The following is a 21,068-nucleotide window of genomic DNA, read 5'->3' as shown; positions in this document are numbered from 1 at the left end:
CAGAACTTTTCTCCATTTTAACATTGACGTGTTTGCAAATTTGGCAATGCTTTTCAATGGGATATTTTGAAATTGCAAAGATTTGTACAGTCTGAGATGTCTGAAACAGATTTCTCTGAAGAATAAGTGTGCCACCTCTCAACAAAATAAGTCAACCAGGGGGACGAGTTGTTTCATGTGGACACGGATAGACAGACGAACATGGGCTTTCGCAATAGGTGCTTTGCACATTATATGCAAACGCACCTAAAAAACAAGAAGAAGGTGGGGTCGACCCTTAGAAATTGGGCCAAGTGTTACAAACTCAAAAAAGGAAGTTGACAAAGTTTGATATATGTGTATATTAACACATACAATAACTAATAATGAAAAGTCATCCCCCCATTCTTTGAGTCCTGAAGAGTGAGTCAAGTTTTCAATCTGGAGATCTGAATGAATTTCTTCAGAGAAATTGTGTTGCATTAAGATCTCCAGCTGATTGACAGAGTAGGACATCTTCACAAGTAACAGTGGAAATGCCTAACGAAAGGATTCTATCACATGAAAATGGCTGAAGTAGTCAGTATGTGCGTTGATTCCCTGCATTCAAAGTTACTTTCAATAAGGTACTTGCTTGCCTTTGAAGGTATCTGTAGTGCAGTAGAAACAAAATCTGTAAATTGCTTGTTTGAATTAAATTTAATTGAATGCATATGGCACTCTGAGTTTGTAAATGGAAGTGTACCAAATGAGAATGAAATCACATTGAAATGGAAGTGTCATTAAGTGAAGGTAGAGGTCTTCCCTCATGCTGCAGTATTTCTGAAATGCTGTGATGATGGGAGAGTATCTTCACTGTATGGACTTTTTGTGTTATAAAAAGAAATATAAGATTATATTGGGATTAAGGAAAAAGAGGAGGATCAAGATGATGGTGTTACTGAAGAATTTGTAAATAAATAAAGATGTTGCTTCTTAGACTGAAAATTAAAGGTAAGAGGGTCTTGAACTGCATCTTTTTATTCTCAGTGCTACTGACCATGGACAGTGTTGAGGATAGCACTAGCTGTTTTTTTGCTGCCTCACAACTCCAGAGATTCAGTTCTCACTTAGCTTACACATGTACGTGATTACTCTTCAGATATTACAGCTTGCCTTCACATTACATACTCCTGTTTGGTTAAATATCACTTGTTATGAGTGAGTGTGGGTGGGCAATGGAGTATGATTTACACCATTTATCATCATTTTCATTATTACACAAGATGACTTAACAATTGTTTATGTACATATTTTTTTTACGAGTGGAGCAACTTTGTGATTTTGATGTAGCGATCAATCTCTCAGTCTTGCTGCTCAATTTCCAATATTCTAGTCATAGTACCACACTGCCTTCTGTATTTATTACACCTACAGATTCCTGTGACTTAGAACAAAAATATTCAGAAAATTAATTAGAGAAAGAATTCCTCACTAATAGAACCTTGAATTGTCAGGATTTTAAACCAACAATCATACAGAATACTGACCAGAGCATGGCAATTCCAGTAATTCTTTATCATACTAGGGGGCTCCGCCCCCTGCTCGCTTCGCTCGCCAACCCCTGGCGTTGGGGCATGATAAAGAGTGAGATGTATGAATTAGATATAGAATAGTGTGCAGGTTTGGATGATGCCTATATAAATACAAAATAGAGTGTTTGGCATAGAGTAATGTTTTATTGGAATATTTCTCTGTATACAACATTAGTAGTAAAGATGGTGTCTTGTCTTTGAATGAGTCTTCCTTGGCATGGATCATTTTTAACTTTAAGTTTAATGTGAGATGAACGTCGAACACATGAGAAGGCAACATAAAGTTGTCCATGTCCAAAAACGGGTTCAGAGAGGTAGATCCCAACTTTGTCCATGGTTTGTCCTTGTGATTTGTTGATGGTCATGGCAAATGCAGGTTTAATGGGGAACTGTCGGTGTTTCAATGTAAAAGGTAATTCCAGGTCAGAACTCATAAGGTCAATTCCAAGAATGAGAACAGTATTGTTAGCATGTGAATCTGAAAGAACTGTTGCTTGAATAACATCGTGTGTTATGGTGTTGACGACTAACCGTGTGCCATTGCATAAACCCTGTTTAGTGTTAAGGTTTCCTAATAGCATGATTATTGTTCCGTTTTTAAGGGTAAGGTTGTGTTGTGGTCATCCGTCCGGGTTAATAGTGTTCAAATATTCTAAGGGGAAATTCAGATGTTCATTGTCGTCATCAGAGTCAACTTTGTCAGAGCTTAGAAAGAGCCGTGTCTCTCCAGGAAGTAATGAAATGACCTGGTTATTAATGTGATTAACATTAATATTTTTTGGACATAATATAGTGCGTTGTGTTAACCACATATGCGAAAGCAGTATGGGCCATTGCCTTTTGGTGTCCTGTTATGTTCTCCGGTAGATGCAAAAGCAAATGAACTATTGTAGGATCTAATGCAGTTCATAAAGTTTTTACTTTCAGACACATCCTTAGTTAGAAGCTTCTGTAGATATTCAGGATATGCATGTAAAGGAGGCTTTCTAATCTGCCCCTTTTGACAACAAAGTGTAAATTCAATATTTGTATTGCCAGTTGTTTCTTCTGTGAAGTTAAGTGAATGACAATGATTGCAAATGACATTCATTAATCCCAATGAATTTTCCTCAATAGTGGACTCATTATTGAAAGCGTTGTCAGCCAACTGGCGTAAGCGTTTAGCAGACGTCTGGCGTTGATGTCTGCGATGGGCATGTTTTGCTTGTGGCGTTTGAGTGCCGCGTTGTTGCATGTCCATTATTTGTGACGCGCTATTTTTGATTTTTAATTGATTCGCCTCCGCTTTGCGCAAAGTCCGTTTCACTCTACGTCGTGCATTGTTTGTATCGTGCCTTGTCCGTTTTTGTATGTCGGTCAGTTGAGCTTTCTGCTTTTTGAGTCCCGCTTGCTTGTTTTCTGGCCGGTCATATGCGCGTTGCTTTGCTCCCTTTTTTGTATGTCTGAGTCGCGAGCTCTTTCTTTTGAAATCGTGCTTGTTTCGATGCAGCACTTTGATACGCGTACTACGTTCTGCATCTACGTTCAATGTGTCTGTTCATTTGGGCACGTCTCTGTAACGGGGTTACTCGAGCTTTGAATTTTTTGATCCGAGACATTTTTTCTCACGTATTTTCCGAAGCGCATTGTATGCGCCGCCGTGTATTGTTTTGGTTTCATTCGTGTTCGTGTGTTTGGTCCCGTTATCCAATCCGAATCGTTTTGTACCCGTGACCATGTATGCATGACTTGTTTGTTCCTCAGCATGCGAAATATGTATAAGTAATAAGGAGGATCGCACTCACTGTTAATATGGAGCCTTTTCTCCAGTTGAACGGTTAATAGTGCTTTATTTTAATGAGATCCACCTATGCTGCCTAGTGTGAAGGTTTTGAGATGACGTATGTTTAATATGGATGTTTCCTTTAGATATGTGGCTTTGGGTGTCACTTCTTATTGATTTGGGGGGTGTGGGGGTGTGGGTGAGGATTGTTGTTGCGTGCGCGTCTTCTTTCGTTTTGTGTTCCAGGGGCTTGTTGAATACCCCTCCTTGTGTGTGTCCCGTCCGTTGCTTGTAGGGTGTGTGGGGTGGTTTTGTGTTCTTTTTTTTTGTGTTCCAGGGGCTTGTTAAATCCCCCTCTTGGTGTGTATCCCGTCCGGTGCCTGTAGGGGGGGGAGCCTTGCTGTTGTGCGCGAGCGTCTTCTTTTTTTTTGTGTGCTAGTTTCGTGTGCAATGGGTTTCGTGCGGTGCCTGCCTTTGACTACATTTTTCTTTGCCTTTTCCCTTTTTCTGTGCTTGCGGCATCTCATTTCTTTGTCCTCTTGTTTCTTTGCTCACTCCTTTTTTCTGTGGTCTTGTCCGCCTCTCGCGGCCCCTCATCCGCCTCTCGCGGCCCTTTCTTGCGCCTGCGCAGTACGTCTTTTTGCAGCTACGGCCCATGGCCGGATGTGCCTGTGTCCATCATCCGGTTTAGCATTCTCGGTTAGTAATATGGATTATACAGTAGTCAAGTGGAGATGGGCAGTCTTTTAGACTTGGAGCGGAGCCCCCAAAGGTTTGTTTTCTCCAGGATCCATGCCAGCTGTAGTTTTTGTTTCACTCTCCCCCCAGGCCATTTCACCATAGCATTTGTTATAAAATTGGGTGCTGACTTTCACCATTGTTAAATTATATATACCATTATAACATTATATATGGGTGCTGACTTAAATTATAATTGACTAGAGGTAGTATTTAAATCATGATCACCACCATTATGGATTCTTTTATTTTTACCTTTTATTTGTTATTATATCTGTAATTTTTCTTTTACTATTTGTAAAGCACTTTGAGCTACAACTTTGTAGAAGAATGTTCTAAATAAATGAATTTGGGATTTTTATTTTGATGGTGGGGTGGGGCATGCATTTTTCGACAAGTTTAATATGGCTGCCAAACAATGACACCAACTAACTTCCTATTACCTCATAATGAGCATTTTCCCTAAAGCATTCTACGCGTGAAATTTTTTCCTCATGATAAATCAGATGTGGAGACAGAATTGACAATGTTATAATTTAAAGTCCAAGGTCTCAACTCTAAGACCAAATCGCAAATATGGTAAATGGGCAATGCAGCAAAAACTTGTGACTTATGGCTGTAGTTACTTTTATAGATTATAATGGCATATCATGTTTAATAAGATGAGGTCTGAATTGTGAAACATAAAGAAGAATATGTATAACCTTTTATTATACGGGGTGGGTAAAAGTAGGTTTACAGTTATTCGTGTGAAAAAAGACATGTAGGTTATGATTATTACAATAGCTTTATTAACTCAATTGCTTTAACTTTATCAACTCAAAAGAATGTCACAATGTACTTAGGTACAATCTCATAAGTGTTCAAATTGCCAGCCTTGTATACTTACAACTGTAAACCTACTTTTGCCCATCCCTGTATATATAGTGTCAGACAAGCACTGTAAATAAATGCTGTAGAGAAAACTAAAAAAATGGGAGGCAAATTGAATTAAGTATATATTACAGTGCATAACAGTTGATGAATCAAAGCATATTATTTTATACTGTTCCTTACATAACATATATAAAGGTCAATAAAAAAAACTCAGCAGGAAGGCAAATGTGCATGTATGCTTGTTGGAAATAAAAGTTATGGAGGAAATCATTTACGATATAGCACTCATTTGAGTTATTCTGCTGAAATCATTTACACTTAGAAGAACCTCCAGCTATGCTACGGTAACTGTATCATAAATTAGTCTTATTATGCCCCATATTCCATATTCCTTCTGCACTAAAAACTGCTGTCATCAGACCTCTACTGGAAAAAATAGTTGCAGCACAACTTCACGATCATCTCAAACTGAACAATCTGTTTGAAAAGTTTCAGTCTGGTTTTCGCCCTGGCCATAGCACTGAAACAGCCCTGGTCAGGGTCACCAATGATCTTCTGATGACGGCAGATACTGGTTCACCTTCACTACTTATCCTCCTTGACCTGACAGCTGCTTTTGACACAATAGACCATAACATCCTTCTTCACCGCCTGCAATACACTATTGGACTCTCAGGAATTGTTCTAAATTGGTTTACATCATACCTGACTGGCAGAACTGAGCATGTCGCCCTTGGCAGCGCAAAGTCCCACACCCACAACGTCGCCTGTGGTGTTCCACAGGGCTCTGTGCTGGGCCCTATCCTTTTTACTATCTACATGCTCCCCCTTGGAACTGTCATTGGCAGACATGGTTTATCGTTCCATTGCTATGCCGATGACACTCAGCGTTACCTCAGGACTACTCCCACCTCCTCTACTGCTCCTCTGCCAACATCTACATTGTCTAACTGCCTGGAGGAGATAGAGGCTTGGATGAGGCTCAATTTTCTTCAGTTGAACAGATCTAAAACAGAAGCCATCTTAGTTGGTACATCACATCATCTTCGCTCTTCTACCATCACCAGTGTTACTTTCTCTGGCCAAAATATTCCTCTTTCCACATCTGTTACTAATTTGGGTGTTAGAATGGACTCCCAACTTACTTTTGACACCCACATCAAATATCTCTGTAAGTCATCTTTTTACCATCTCAAGAACATCGCCAAACTCCGCCCATTACTCACCCTGGCAGATGCAGAGAAGCTCGTCCATGCCTTTGTCTCTTCCAGGCTGGATTACTGTAATGCACTCCTCATTGGGATTCCTGGCAAGAGTATCCAGAGACTCCAGTATATTCAGAACAGCGCTGCCAGGATCCTGATGAGGGTGCGAAAGTATGATCATATCACCCCAATCCTGAAAACCCTTCACTTTGGGATTGCTAAAATATAAAGTGCAATATAAATAAAATTTATTATTATTATTATTATATATTCCAGTTAGACTTACTAAGCGATTTCCAGTACAGGATCAACATATATAATGAAGGATGAATGAACGACAGCACTTGAAGAGGTGGACACTTCTGATATAGGCTTTGTCTCCACATGATGGGGTCAAGACAAAGAAGACAGAGGGAATGAATGAATGTTTTATTGACCTTTAAGGATATTTCACTTTTAACAGTACAGATAAATATAATATCGGATTACGACACACAGACGTTGATATGATTCTTAAATATAGTTTTTAATAACTGTAAAATCGTGTCAGTTTCTCATTAAGTTCTCTCCGTAAAAAGAAAACAAATACCTATTTTTAAGAACTTCCTTTTTCCTTCTAAAATCCCACCCACTAACATTCTACAGGAAATTACCAACAACAGGAATGTCAATCAACATCAATATAAATTTAACTTGTTACTGAACATACAAATACACAACACTCCTTTCCCCCAGTGTTAAATATCTTTGTAACGTTTTGACCTAACATGAGCTCTACAGGGCCTTAATGACACCATAGGCTACGAGGTCTTAACATCCACAGGTTTACCAGTTTCAGGGGTTGGTGTCACTACTGTATCATTATCTGTAGTAGATTCAGAAGAAGTTGGTATTTCTGGGCTACTAGAAGGCTGCTGAACAGTGGTAGCTGGCTGCTGCATTGACTCTGCTTCGGGCACTGGTCATTCATCTATCATCCGCTCTCGAAGCTGATCAACATGGCGACGGCAAATGTGTCCATCTTCTGTTTGCACACGGAAAGACACAGGGTCAGTTGCCTCTTGCACTACTGCTGGCATCCATCGTGGTTCTCCTACAAAATTGCGTGCATATACTGTCTGTAAGGGTCGAAATTGCCTAAACACCCCCCCCTGCTTTTGTGCTAGTTCCTCTACATGCGCCGATTTTCTGGAACACTTCTGCATACCTTTCCGGGAGGGCTGTCACATAGTGCTGCTATGTGCACCCCTGTTAATTGTATTCCAAGTGTTTCAAACCAGTCTCATCCTAACAAGCTAGTACCCTGACCCTGAACAACAAGAAGTGATAAGGTGGTCTTTTTAAGGCGATACTCAACCTGAACTTTGATCTTACCTAGCACTTGGAGTGGGGCCTGAGACCACTGCCACAATATACCATCTGTACGTACCAGTGGAGGTGAGTTATTTGGCCACAGCTTTTTGTAAGTATCATTGCTAATCAAACTACAGGCTGATCCAGAATCAACTTCCATTCTTAGTTGCTGGCCATTCAGTGAAACTGTAGTCTTATATGTGGGCTTCTTGCGGGTTGTGTGTTCCATTTGTGTACTATGTACCACATACTCATCCTGGGCATTCATTGTGACTATACTGGTTTCTTGTGTCTGTAATGCTGCAGTTTCTAGATCTGAAGGTAGTTGAGTAGAGCATGCCTTTTTAAAACACATGTGAGCTAAATGTCCTCTTTTCTTGCAGTAATGGCACAGAGATGTGTTAAATTTACATGCTGTAGCTGTATGAGTCCCACCGCATCAGAAACACTTTCTGCCATTACTTTCTTGTAATACAGATGGTCTTGTATTCTGAGCTGTATTCGATTGAATCATTTTATATACCTCTGCCACATCATTAGCAGGTAGAGTCATCTCAGTCCTCAGTACTTGCGCATTCTGGTTCACCATTTCTGCTGCTAGAGCATGCTCCTCCGCTATTTAGAATGTTAAATTCGGCTCATACACGCAACAACTAACTTTCGTCGATAAGTAAGTGAATTGCCCAGGATGTGAGACAGTCATGTTGTACTTCAGGAGTGTTCTTAATGTCCTTCATGCAGTGCAATATAGAGTAATTGTGTTCATTGAGTGAAGTATGATTTGTAAAGTGGGCTTATTCTCTGTGGGGGGACAGAGGGAGTTGGTGCAGACTGTTCAGTGGGTGGGCAAGGTCACTATGGTGTGGACTTTACCTACAGCTCTTATGTGCAACAGTGAGGGATGCTCTGCAGAATTGTTCTACAGATTTTACTGGGTAAATTAACGAGTTTTGAAATTTTATTTCAGCGAATTGACGTGAATAAAGTTGAATATATGTCAAGTGAATAAGTCTGCTTTATTGAAAGTTTTGTAGATTGTGTGAATGATTGTGCAGTTTTGGATAAACATTCTTAATTTTTTAAATAAAATTAACTTGGTGTGATTCTTTACTAAGTATAATACGTATTATCTACTTCCAGTTTAACTGTGAGTCAAAAAATGTTTTACAGTCAATATTAATCAGATCAGAGCTTTTTGTCTTGCTCTGGAAATCAATAATGATCTCTTACTCCTCTTTTATGTTCCAATATAAGGAGTTTAATTTGTTTTAATCATCAAAGAACTTTTAAATCTAATTATAATAGGCTCATCAGTCACAATGGTGCATAAGGCTGAAGTGGAAAAAGTGCCTGTTTAGACGATTGCTGGGAGATGAAGCAAGACAATATAAATCCCAAGAGAGGCCATTGCAAGGCACACAACCATGAACACAACCATATTCAATAATACTGAGAAAGTGTAGTGTCTCCAATGAATGTAGATTTTATATCTTTGGAGAGAAGGAGGAAAGTACCTAGAGAAAATACATGAAGAGTTGAAGAAAATGTGCAAAATCTGCGCAGACAATGATAAGATGAGTAACAAAAAACGAAGGCTTTAGAGGTATTAATTTGAAATGCTGATCACTGTGTCACCATGTCACTCTCCTTCCCCAGATTGCTTTAAAATGAAAAACAAAAATAAGCTTAAGGATCACACTAACCTGACAGGAATTTTACCACTATTTAGAGAGAATCTTATTGAAAAGATAAAAATGCATGATATGATATTGGCTTTCTTACCATTTGGTACACTAACAGACTGATCAATGACATCACTGGCATTGTCATGGACAGAAATGGTAATCACAAAGGTGGCCACCAGCTCTCGATTCAGAGGTTTCTTTACAAACACGGCACCTGAATATCAAAAACAAAAGAAATGGAAATGAGGGACCAGGTTTAATTAGTCTAAATAGGTTCTGTCCTACTGAAGATTGTTAATTTTTAGAAACAGATCCACTGACTTTACTGCATCCCAGGATGGTGTATAAAAGAGATTTATGCATACAGTATATTAAGAAAGTATTCAGGCCCCTTCACTTTTTTCACATTTTGTTATTTTGCAGCCTTATGCTAAAAGCTTTTTAATTAATTTTCTCACATCAAGCAACACTCAGTACACCAGAATGACAAAGTGAAAATAGGATTTCGGAACTTTTTGTATACTGCTCAAAAAAATTAAAGGAACACTTTTTAATCAGAGTATAGCATCAAGTCAATGAAACTTCTGGGATATTGATCTGGTCAGTTTAGTAGCAGAGGGGATTCTTAATCAGTTCCAGCTGCTTTGATGTTAATAAAATTAACAACAGGTGCACTAGAGGGGCAACAATTAGACGACCCCCAAAACAGGAATGGTTTAACAGGTGGAGGCCACTGACATTTTTCCCTCCTCATCTTTTCTTACTGTTTTTCACTAGTTTTGCATTTGGCTACGGTCAATGTCACTACTGGTAGCATGAGGCGATACCTGGACCTTACAGAGGTTGCACAGGTAGTCCAACTTTTCCAGGATGGCATATCAATACATGCCATTGCCAGAAGGTTTGCTGTGTCTCCCAGCACAGTCTCAAGGGCATGGAGGAGATTCCAGGAGACAGGAAGTTACTCTAGGAGAGCTGGACAGGGCTGTAGAAGGTCCTTAACCCATCAGCAGGACTGGTATCTGCTCCTTTGGGCAAGGAGGAACAGGATGAGCACTGCCAGAGCCCTAAAAAATGACCTCCAGCAGGCCACTGATGTGAATGTCTCTGACCAAACAATCAGAAACAGACTTCATGAGGTGGCCTGAGGGCCTGAAATGAGGGTCCACCACTGGTGCCCTGTACTTTTCACAGTGATGGTCTGGGGAGGCATATCCATGGAGGGACGCACAGACCTCTATAGCCTACACCCATTGTCAGACCCTATGCTGGTGCAGTGGGTCCTGGGTTCCTCCTAGTGCACAACAATGCATGGCCTCATGTGGCAAGATTATACAGACAGTTCCTGGAGGATGAAGGAATTGATACAATCGACTGGCCCCTACGCTCGCCTGACCTAAATCCAATAGAACACCGGACATTATGGACATTATGTTTTGGCCCATCCGACTTCACCAGGTTGCACCTCAGACTGTCCAGGAGCTCGGTGATGCCCTGGTCCAGATCTGGGAGGAGACCCCACAGGACACCATCCGTAGTCTCTTTAGGAGCATGCCCCGACATTGTCAGGCATGCATACAAGCACATGGGGGTGAAAAAAAACTACTGAGTATAATTTTGAGTTGCTGCAATGAAATTTCAGCAATATGGACTAGCCTGCCATGTTATTTTTTCACTTTGATTTTTGGGGTGTCTTTGAATTCAGCCCTCTGTAGGTTGATAATTTTCATTTTCATCAAACAATGTGGCATCCTTTCGTTCCTAACACATTACCCAGTCCATATCAGTACAGATATCCAGCTTGATTTTTTCCCATTGAGATCTGATGCATTTTTAAAGTATTCCTTTAATTTTTTTTGAGCAGTTTATATTAAAAATGAGAAACTGTAATATCTCGTTGACACAAGTATTTGGACATTTAGTTATGACACTTGACATTTTGCTCAGGTGCATTCCATTCTATTGATCATGGTTAGATGTTTCTACACCTTGTTTTGAGTTCACCTGTGGTCAATTGTATTGATTAAACATGATTAAGAAAGGCACACACCTGTCTATAGGAGGTTTCACAGCTGACAATGTGCGTCAGAAGAAAAACCAGGAATTGCTTGCTGAGTTTAGAGAAAGAATTGTGTTGGCACAGATTCTGGGCTAAATACATTTTTTTCAAGCACTGAATGTTCACAAAAGCATAGTGGCCTCCATAATTCTTAAATGGAAGAAGTCTGGAACAACCACAACTCTTCCTAGAGCTGGTCGTTGAGCTAAATTGGGAAATTGGAGGAGAAGGGCCTTTGTAAGAGAAGTGTCCAAGGGCCCAATGATCACTTTGGAAAAAAGAAGAAACTTGCGTGGAAGAAGGGAAAAAGGTCCAGAAGGACAACTATCACTACAACACTCCACAGGATCAGGGCTTTACCACTACTGTGGCCTGATGGAAGCCTCTCTTCTGTACAAAACACATGAGAGCCCTCTTGGAGCTTGCAAAAAGGCAACTAAGGGGCCCACAGACTGTGAGAAACAAGATTCTCTGGTCTGATGAAACCAAGATTAAGCTGTTTGGCCTCAATTGAAAGCATCATTTCTGTAGGAAACCATGCACTGCTCTTCATCTGGGTGACAGCATTCTACTGGGCATCATGCTGTGGAGTTGTTTTTCAGCAGTAGGAACTAGGAGACTAAAAAGGGCCAAGGGAAAGCTGAACGGAGTGATACTCCACTGTGATCTGAACCTCAGACGTGGCTGAAGGCTCACCTTCTAATAGGCCAATGACCCTAAGCATTAAGCAAAGTCAACAGAGGAGCGGCATAGATGTAACTCTGTGAATGTCCTTGAGTTGCCCTGTCAGAGTCTGGATTTGAACCCAGCTGAACATCTCTGGAGAAACCTGAAAATAGCTGCCCACTGAGAGTCTTGTTCAACCTGACAGAGCTTGAGGAGATCTGCAGAGGGGAATGGCAGGAAATCCCCAAATCCAGGTGTGCATAGTTTGTTGTGTCATACCCAAGGACACTCTAGGCTGGAATCACTTCCAAAGGTAATTGTGAATACATGTAAAGGGTTTGAATATACTGTAAATAGTATGTTATCCATCCATCCATTATCCAACCCGCTATATCCTAACTACAGGGTCAAGGGGTTCTGCTGGAGCCAATCCCAGTTATTCACTGATCAATGACTAATGGGAACCAAACATATTCAAAAAATTATATTTTATTGACTATAGATTCAGTAAAGTAGTTATGGCAGTTCTGCTTTAAATTTCAAATGTGCTATTTATGTAAATTGTCCTATATATATACACTTAACAATACACAAACTCATCAATTTAGATAATGGCAATGTATAAGATTTTTTGCAAAACCGTTAGACATGGATATCCTGTACTGAATGCATGAACAAATACTGACATTTTCTTCAAAATTTTGCTTTGTGTAAGACATTACAAAGTATTGAAATTAAAAAAGGATTTGATTGTAGAATATAGTTATTGTAATTTTACAGCGATTTAGTTGTTGGTTAACATGTGGGTGTGCAGACAGTTCAGATCAATGGTAAATACTTACCTGTATGGAAGTCAATACCAAAGGAATCTTGGAGATTGGGCACAAGAGTATTGGTATCATCCATAGCAAGGACTTCAATAATATAATACTCCAGACGCGGTCTCAGGTCCCGATCTGTGGCAGTTACTTGAGCAATGATTGCCCCTGGAGGAGTGGACTCATTCACACTGACAGTTTGAATGGGTTGTAGGAACTCTGGCCTTGAATCATTGACATCATCAAGCATTATAATCAAAGTGGCAGTTCCTGAGAGTGGGGGGTTGCCACGGTCGACTGCCACCACAACCAGACGATAGGAATCTCGCTCCTCACGATCCAGGGTAGTGTTTCCCACCAACACCGCTCCTGATTGAGCATCGATCAGAAAGCGGTCCTGAGCTCCGCCCTCAATACGATAATTTAGCCAGCCATTAACACTGGAGTCAGCATCACTTGCTGTTAATTGTGTGACCACCACACCTTGAAAAGAGAGAGGTAGAGAGTGAGGTGGGAAAAAAATATACAAAGTCTATGACTTGAATTATATTAAATAGCAACATTTAAAGACAATGACCAATCATCACAAAATATATTCATATTGAAAATGTAAAAGCTTATCAGAACTTCAAACAGAGCAGAGCCAAACATCCTTCCTTTGTCTGAATCTGATTGTTCAATCACATTGCAGCATGGAGTCCAAACCTGTACTTGTGGCATGAAAAGGGACAAGCTCTAGATGAGGTACAAGTCCATGACAGAGTACACAAAAACAAAGTCACTAGATGAATTCGGATCGGCCAATTAAGATAAAGTTATTTTTTGTAAAAAAAGGAAAATCAGGAAAAAATGACGTATAGAGATATATAATGCTCACACCTCTCACCAATATTGAACTGAAACTATGAGGCAGCAGTGTTGACCACTGGTTCACCACTTTGCCCAAAAGCACCCATTGGAGGTCTCACTAAAAATAGATTAACCCATGCCTAAGTAGGATTAAAAAAAGATCTAATCTTCCAGCAGCAGTGGAAAGGAAATGGACAAATAGATTAAAGAGACTGAAGTATAAAAATCATCAGAACAAGAAACAGATGACAGCAGAGTAAGACTGATAAACTATACAGGGAACATGGAGCAGTGCTAGCATGACCATGTTACAAATGAAAAGACAATGAATATACTGAGATCAAAATAATGAAAAAATATAATTCATAACTAGGTTAACTGGTGACTCTTTCGTGGTATCTTTGTGGTGTGCGCATAAGTGTGCTCTGAGAGGAATTTGAGCCCTACTCAGGGTTGATTCCTGTGTTGTGCCCAATCCCACTACAATGGGCTCTAACCATTCATGACAGTGAACCAAAGTAAGAAGATCTGAATATTTTATAATTTTAGAATGAACAATTAACATTACATAGGTTGGCCTTTACAAGAGGCATATCCCTGAGCAGGGCTAAGTGGGCTTGATAAAGTTATATTATGTTGTGTCATACCAGATTCGTCGGTATGAATACTGACCCATTCTTTTGCTGACGTGGAGTTTGCATATTCTCTTTATGTCTGCATGATTTATTTCCAGGTACAGTACTCCAGTTTTTGCCCCACATCCTAAATGTGTGCATGTTAGGCTAATTATGTGTGGATGTATGTGTGAATATGCTATGTAATAGACTAGATCTCTATTCAGTGTTGGGCCAGCCATACTGGGCCAGGCTCTGGCCTCCCTTTTATGTGGGTTTACTAATGGATGAAATGATAGATAATAATATTACATTTTATTCATATAGCTTTATTTGATTGGTCAATAAATGTACATAACATCAAACATTTAAAGTTGAGTTAGAACAGGCCATTCAGACAGCTAACTTCTTCAAAATAATACCAAGTCAAATTTTGAAAATGCAACTATCTGCTGAACTTCATGTTAATGTATTCCATGGGTTTATAGTTCTCTGTGTCAAGAAAAACATTCTAAAATTTGTAGGAAATAATTTATCTCTAGCTGTACTACCCGTCGAAGATGGGTTGAAATCTAAGTAATCAACAAAGACTTCAGTATTAAAATTTGCAGTGCAGGGTGTCCGACTATTTGCTTTGTCTCTGTTACTTACTATTTGGTATTTGTAAAAGCAGTGCTAATGTGTGTGATGTGCCATCTGTTGGATAGCAAAGACACAGCATCCAGATGGACACATTGGGGCTATATAAAATGTTAATCATGTTTATTTAACGTTTGTTAGTGTTCTGTTTGTGTGACCTTTTTTTGCGTATAAAATGTATATTTACCTGAAAAAGAGTTTCCTTGCTGCTTCAGTAAGGATGTCACCAAGCACTGCACTTGACCCTTTAGGATGTGGGGTTTCCTGATTACTTCCGGGGTTGCTACTGCGCATTTACAAAAGAGGAGCAAGGAGGAAGAAAGGAGGAAGCATAGGACAATGGTGATCAACTATATCAAGCACTACTACTCTTTCATCGAAGGCATCTACAGATCATCACTGCTGATCCGGTTACTCACGGCAGTAAGGTAGACTTTTTCATCATCTTTTCCTAGGACTATCGGACTGCTAAACGAGAATCATTGGTGAGACTGAATGGAGGGTGGGTAAGGAACGAAGGGGTAAGTATGGTTTGACATGGACGAGTGTGGACAAATGTTCAAATGAAAAACATTTTACTTCTTATATTATTGTATCTGTTGAAATCAGAAGAACAGGATTGCTTTTGATATTTTACTTTTATATAACATGCCTGTAGGATGGGAAATTAGATGGCTTGGGTGTGATACTTTGCAATATGGTTGTTGCAACACTGATTTTACAGCGGATGAAGTTCAAACACAGAAGATGTGAATGTGCATAAGAAAAAACACACAGATTAACTAAAGAGTGAAGAATTAAAGATTTTTAAAAGAATATTTAATACACATCATAACCTAATGACCAAAAATTATGGCATGTAGATGAAAAATTTGGGTCTCCATGCTATGCCATGTGGCCTGGAGAATATCACTTATTCTGTTTAAACTGTCTATACAGATTGCCATCAACAGATTTAGGATTATGGACTTTAGTATCAAACTACAGAATAATTCCAAAGAAACACTGAAAAACAGCATCTGAACAAATACAGAAATGATATGTTCATACCATGGGTACTCTTTTTTAACAAATTATTAATAATTGCAATATAAATATTTGCTTTGAACACATTTATGTTTATAGTTAATGGTGCCAGAGAGTTTCTTTTTCATATTACACTGATCTGAAATAATGCATAGGTATCATCATGCAAATTACAAAATGTAAGAAATAAAATATTTAAGAATATATAAGAAAGTGCAGTGACCCAGGATCTGGACCTGAGAGGGACTTGCTCTTTCAGGGGCCACAGACTGTCAGAGAGGTTATTAAAGTTTCAGTTCAGATGTTTGTTTCAGATTCCAATGATCCTTTAAGTGAAGAAGTCTTCCTAGCTTAAATCCACTGTCCTTTCATTCCCACCGGTGTCCTTGAGAAAAAAATTCTCTTTGAATTTGAACAAATTTTAAAGGGATAACTTTTCAATGACTTTGAGAATTTTGAAATTATGAATTAGGTCCACATACAGCCTTCTCTTCTCGAGAGTAAAGAGGTTTTTTCCCTTAGCTTATTAGAGGGACATCCCTTTAGTCAAGGGCTCAAGAGAATACGTGCAATGAAATATTCGCGTAAATAGCCTTTTAAAGGTTTCATAATTTTATGTGTCATTTCTCTGAAATAATAAATCCCATCGCCTGGCGCCTGTCGCCTACAACGTAGGCCCTACGTAGTCGCCAGACAACTCCGTAGTATGCTTTGATAGGCAGAGCGCTCCGTGCCCTCACCTAGATTCAATTCAAGCCGACGTATTAGTCGTGCTACGTCGCATTCACTCGTCTTGCGACAGTAGTTATCATTCATTACTATTAGTTGTGTTGCTGAATTGTGTATGGTTAACGTTCTTCGTGTGATTCATATTTAGTTTTATACCCCTTTAAATATGGATACATTTTTACGTGGAAAAGATTCGTCTTCACGTACAGATGATGAAGAACCCAGCACAAGTGTTGCAAAAAAAAACCAAAGAAGATTGTGAAAAGGAAGTACAACGAAGACTACATTCGATATGGATTCTCGTGGTGTGGTGACGAAACGGCTCCAAAGCCACAATGCATCATTTGCGGCGATCCGCTATCAAACGAGGCAATGGCACCCAGTAAACTAAATCGCCATCTAAATTCAAACCATCCCAGTTACGCCAAAAAAGACAAACAACTCTTGTGTTAATTAAAAATGATAAGCGGTCATGCCTAAAAGATCTTGACCAAGAACTTCGGGTTGCGCTGTCAAATATTGAGCCAAATATAAAACTTTTGTGTTCATTGAAACAAGCGCAGGTATCACATTAATCAGTCATTATGTTATAATAATGATTAAGATTGCATAAAAGTTAATATAGTATAGTTTTTATGTATGTATACTTATAATAAATGTATACTTATAATAAAAAATGAAAATTTATTGTAAATTTGTGTATTAAATTCATATCTATATATCAGTGGCGTAGCTGGAGATCATGTTGCCCGGGGCGGTGAAAAATTTGACGCCCCAAAGCTGAAAGAATTTTTTTTTTTTTTGCACCTCCGCAAGGAACAAAAAAAAAGAAAGTACCGTAGTTTGGACGCCCCTAAATAGCTGACGCTCGGAGCGGTACACCCCCAAAATTCCCCCCCCCCCCCCCCCGTGATGTAGAGAGTGGTTCCTTAACCTCTAAACCACCCTGCCTGACCAGTCTAAGTTTACTGAAGAGAGCAACACTCCATTGCTTTGTTTTTTATTATCAACTATACCCTAATCCCAAAGATATGTGCAGAAGCAAGGACAAAGTTAACATCCACTAAAGAAAGAAAGAAGGGAGCTATGATATGCAATAATAAGACAAAGAGCCACTGATATAAAAAAAATAGAAAAAGTAACTTTGGACAGAACACTGATGAAGGTGATCAAAATATTTTAGTTAAACAAGTAAGACAGATTGAATAATATTCACTAATTATTATATTCATGTAAATTGCTGACCTCAGTAGTATTATATATACAGTATGAAAGGTGAGACCTTGCCTTGTAAGCATCCATATGGTGGTGCCCTTGTCTTCTAAAATAATTCTATGCCAATGTCTACCTACTGACTTTTCTCTACTCTTCTAGACCTAAATATGAACCTTTCAATATCTTATATGACAAGGGGGCTCCGCCCCCTGCTCGCTTCGCTCGCCTACCCCCGGCGTTTTGAACCCGTGCCCGCTGGGCAGCTACGTGTCCGGATGACGCACGTTTAATACGGAGCGTTTGCCCGTGTCATTCTGGAGTCCCCCACTGGTAATACAGAGCTTCGTCCGTACTATTACGCGGTGCATTTTGGACTACTGCGGACCCCGTAGTTTTTCTCTTTTCAGTTTGTATCTTTGGTCAGTTGAGCTCATGTTTTTCAAGCTTTTGAATTCCGGTCTTCATTATCTGTAACCTGCTGTCCATGTGCGTGGCCCCCTTGTTCAACCTGTTTATGACGTTTTACTTTGCTTTCTACTCTGTCTTTAATTTCTGACCTAGCTTTATTCCGGTTTTGTTTCAATGACACTGGGTCCGTGGTGATTATATGTAAAGGAGGCAGTCTAATTTTACCCTTTTGACAACTACGTGTAAATTCATTATTTGTATTGCCAGTTGTTTCTTCTGGGAAGTTAAGTGAATGACAATGATTGCAAATGACATTCATTAATCCCAATGAATTTTCCTCAATAGTGGACTCATTATTGAAAGCGTTGTCAGCCAACTGGCGTAAGCATTTAGCAGGTGTCTGGCGTTGATGTCCGCGACGGGCATGTTTTGCTTGTGGCGTTTGACTGACACGTTGTTGCATGTACATTATTTGTGACGCGCTATTTTGTAGTTTTAATTGATTTGCCACCGCTTTGCGAAATAAGGAGGATCGCACTCACTGTTAATATGTATCCTTTTCTGCAGTTGAACGGTTAATAGTGCCTTATTGTAAGGAGATACACCTATGCTCACACCTATGCTGCCTAGTGTGAAGGTGTTCAGATGACGTATGTTTAATATGGACGTTTCCTTTAGAAATGTGGTTTTGGGTGTCACTTCTTATTGGGGGGGGGGGGGGGGGGTTGAGGATTGTTGTTGCGCGAGCGTCTTCTTTCTTTTTGTGTCCCATGGGCTTGACACCTACGCCGACACCCATGCTGCCTAGTGTGAAGGTGTCGACGTTCACTTTAGAATATGTGGCTTTGGGTGTCACTTCTTATGGATGTGTGGGGGGGATTGTTGTTGCGCGAGCGTCTTCTTTCTTTTTGTGTTCCTGTGTCTTGTTTGAATCCCCCTCTTTGTGTGTGTGACGTCCCTTGCTTGTAGGGTCTGTGGGGTGGTTTTGTGTTCTTTTTTATTGTCTTCCATGGGCTTGTTGAATCCCCCTCTTGGTGTGTGTCCCGTCCCGTCCCGTCCCGTGCCTGTAGGGGGGGGTGGTCGTGCCTTGCCGTTGTGCGCTCGTCTGTTCTTTTTTTTTTGTTGTGTTTAGTTTCGTGTGCAATGTGTTTTGTGCTTTGCCCGCGGTTGAGTACTTTTTTATGTGCCTTTTCCTTTTTTCGGTGCTTGTGTGACTCCTTTTTGTATGTGCTCACTCCTTTTTTCTGTGGTCTTGTCCGCCACTCGCGGCCCCTCATCCGCCTTTGTCGCCCTCTTTTGTCCGCCTTTCTCCGACTCTCACGGACTCTTTTTGCGCCTGCGCCTCTCGCGGACCCTCATCCGCCTCTCTCGCCCTCTTTTGTCCGCCTTTCTCGGCTCCTCAGCCGACTCTCCCGGACTCTTTTTGCGCCTGCGCAGTACGTCATTTTGCAGCTACGGCCCATGGCCGGATGTGCCTGCGTCCATCATCCGGTTTAGCATTCTCGGTTAGTAATATAGATATATTGCACCCCACCCATTTCCTGCTCACTCTCCTTATGTCTAGTATTAGGCTTCAATCAAGACCAGGATTAACAGATTTCATAACAGTTATTCAGTTATTTCATAACACTTGACTGATTGAGTGCGTTTATAGTTCTTGGGATGAAACTGTTTCTGAACTGTGAGGTCAGTACAGGAAAGGCTCTGAAGCGTTCTGTATGAGAGCTGTTCAAATAGACAGCATGGCTGAGGCAGCGTGTGCTTGATGCTGTATACCAACAATTCTCTTTCCGATCAGCAGCTGTAGAGCTGTGATACACACTCAGATACAGTGATATAAATACTCAGAGTGGTGCAGTGAGAGTAATATGGAAAAAGAAGATCTGCTGTGGCAACCCCTCACGAGCTGAAAGAAGAAGAAGGTGCAGTGAGAGTAACAACGCTAAAGCAGCTATGGTATTTGGAATAGTTTGGCCATTCCGTGGACCATTATATTGTTACGGGTTAATTGCAATCAGATACCTTAAACTAATAAACAATAAGCAGTTAATTTCAGTGTATATGATAAAGTCGTGTCAGGGATGTGCATCTAAAAAAGCACTGCTTTGATACTGGCTGCTGCCAGTTTGCAAAACTGAGCGGAGAACTTGCGTACGCCAGGGTTGGAGCTAGCATGAAAATGTGTGTGTCTTTACGTCAAGTTTAGGTTTTATACATCACGATTTGAGCATGGAAACAGGCGTACACAACATTTTTGTGCGTACGCACTGTTTATACATGAGGCCCCAGGTCTTCTGCAACAGCACTTGTTCCCAGCATCTTCATTTTTTTGGCTCCCACACACATGCGGCTCACCAGCTCCACCTCAATCTGCTTAACTGCAGTCAGAGGCAACCCACATGCCGCCCTATCTCCCAGTTCTGTGAGCCAACAGCCATGCACACAGTTATTTATGACAGCTTAGCTATTAGCTCTCGTGAGTGAAACTCCTTAGATTTTTATGTTTGCACCTGTTATTTTTATTGCCCAACAGTGCAAATGTACAACTGGATTTTGGAGAATGACAAAGTTTAAGGATCTTGTTGTATTTTTGCAGTTTACCTGCTGGACTGTTTTCCCTCAGGGAGACGGTCAGCACAGCTGGACTGAATATTGGCCTGTTGTCATTCTCATCTAGAATCACTATAGTCAGCGGGACGCTACTGTTGAGACGTCCTACATCTTCTGCAACCAGAACCATCTCAAGTCTTGGGTTAGACAGTGCCTCACGGTCCAGGATTGCTCTTGAACGTACTGAAACTACACCTATGGTGAGGAAAAAAAATGCAGTTTACTACATTTAGAGTAGCCACATCAGGTATTGATATTTAGAG

At 40.3% G+C, this 21,068-nt stretch overlaps 1 protein-coding gene across 3 annotated transcripts in view; it reads right to left on the bottom strand.

The window, feature by feature from the left end:
• Window positions 1–21,068, bottom strand: part of cdh23 (cadherin-related 23) — a 1,336,251-nt gene that overhangs the window by 57,562 nt on the left and 1,257,621 nt on the right. For all 3 annotated transcript variants that reach the window (XM_051923904.1, XM_051923901.1, XM_051923902.1), the window contains exons 45-47: window positions 20,797–21,000; window positions 12,740–13,198; window positions 9,270–9,386 (exon numbers count right to left, since the gene is read on the bottom strand). In XM_051923904.1, the coding sequence (XP_051779864.1) occupies window positions 9,270–9,386; window positions 12,740–13,198; window positions 20,797–21,000 (780 nt within the window). The remainder of the gene's footprint in view (window positions 1–9,269; window positions 9,387–12,739; window positions 13,199–20,796; window positions 21,001–21,068) is intronic.

Source organism: Erpetoichthys calabaricus, chromosome 2 (genome assembly GCF_900747795.2).
Source record: "Erpetoichthys calabaricus chromosome 2, fErpCal1.3, whole genome shotgun sequence".
NCBI classification, from domain to species: Eukaryota; Metazoa; Chordata; class Cladistia; order Polypteriformes; family Polypteridae; genus Erpetoichthys; species Erpetoichthys calabaricus.
The sequence above is the reverse complement of the archived record's forward strand: the minus strand, read 5'-3'. Positions and strand labels throughout refer to the sequence as shown.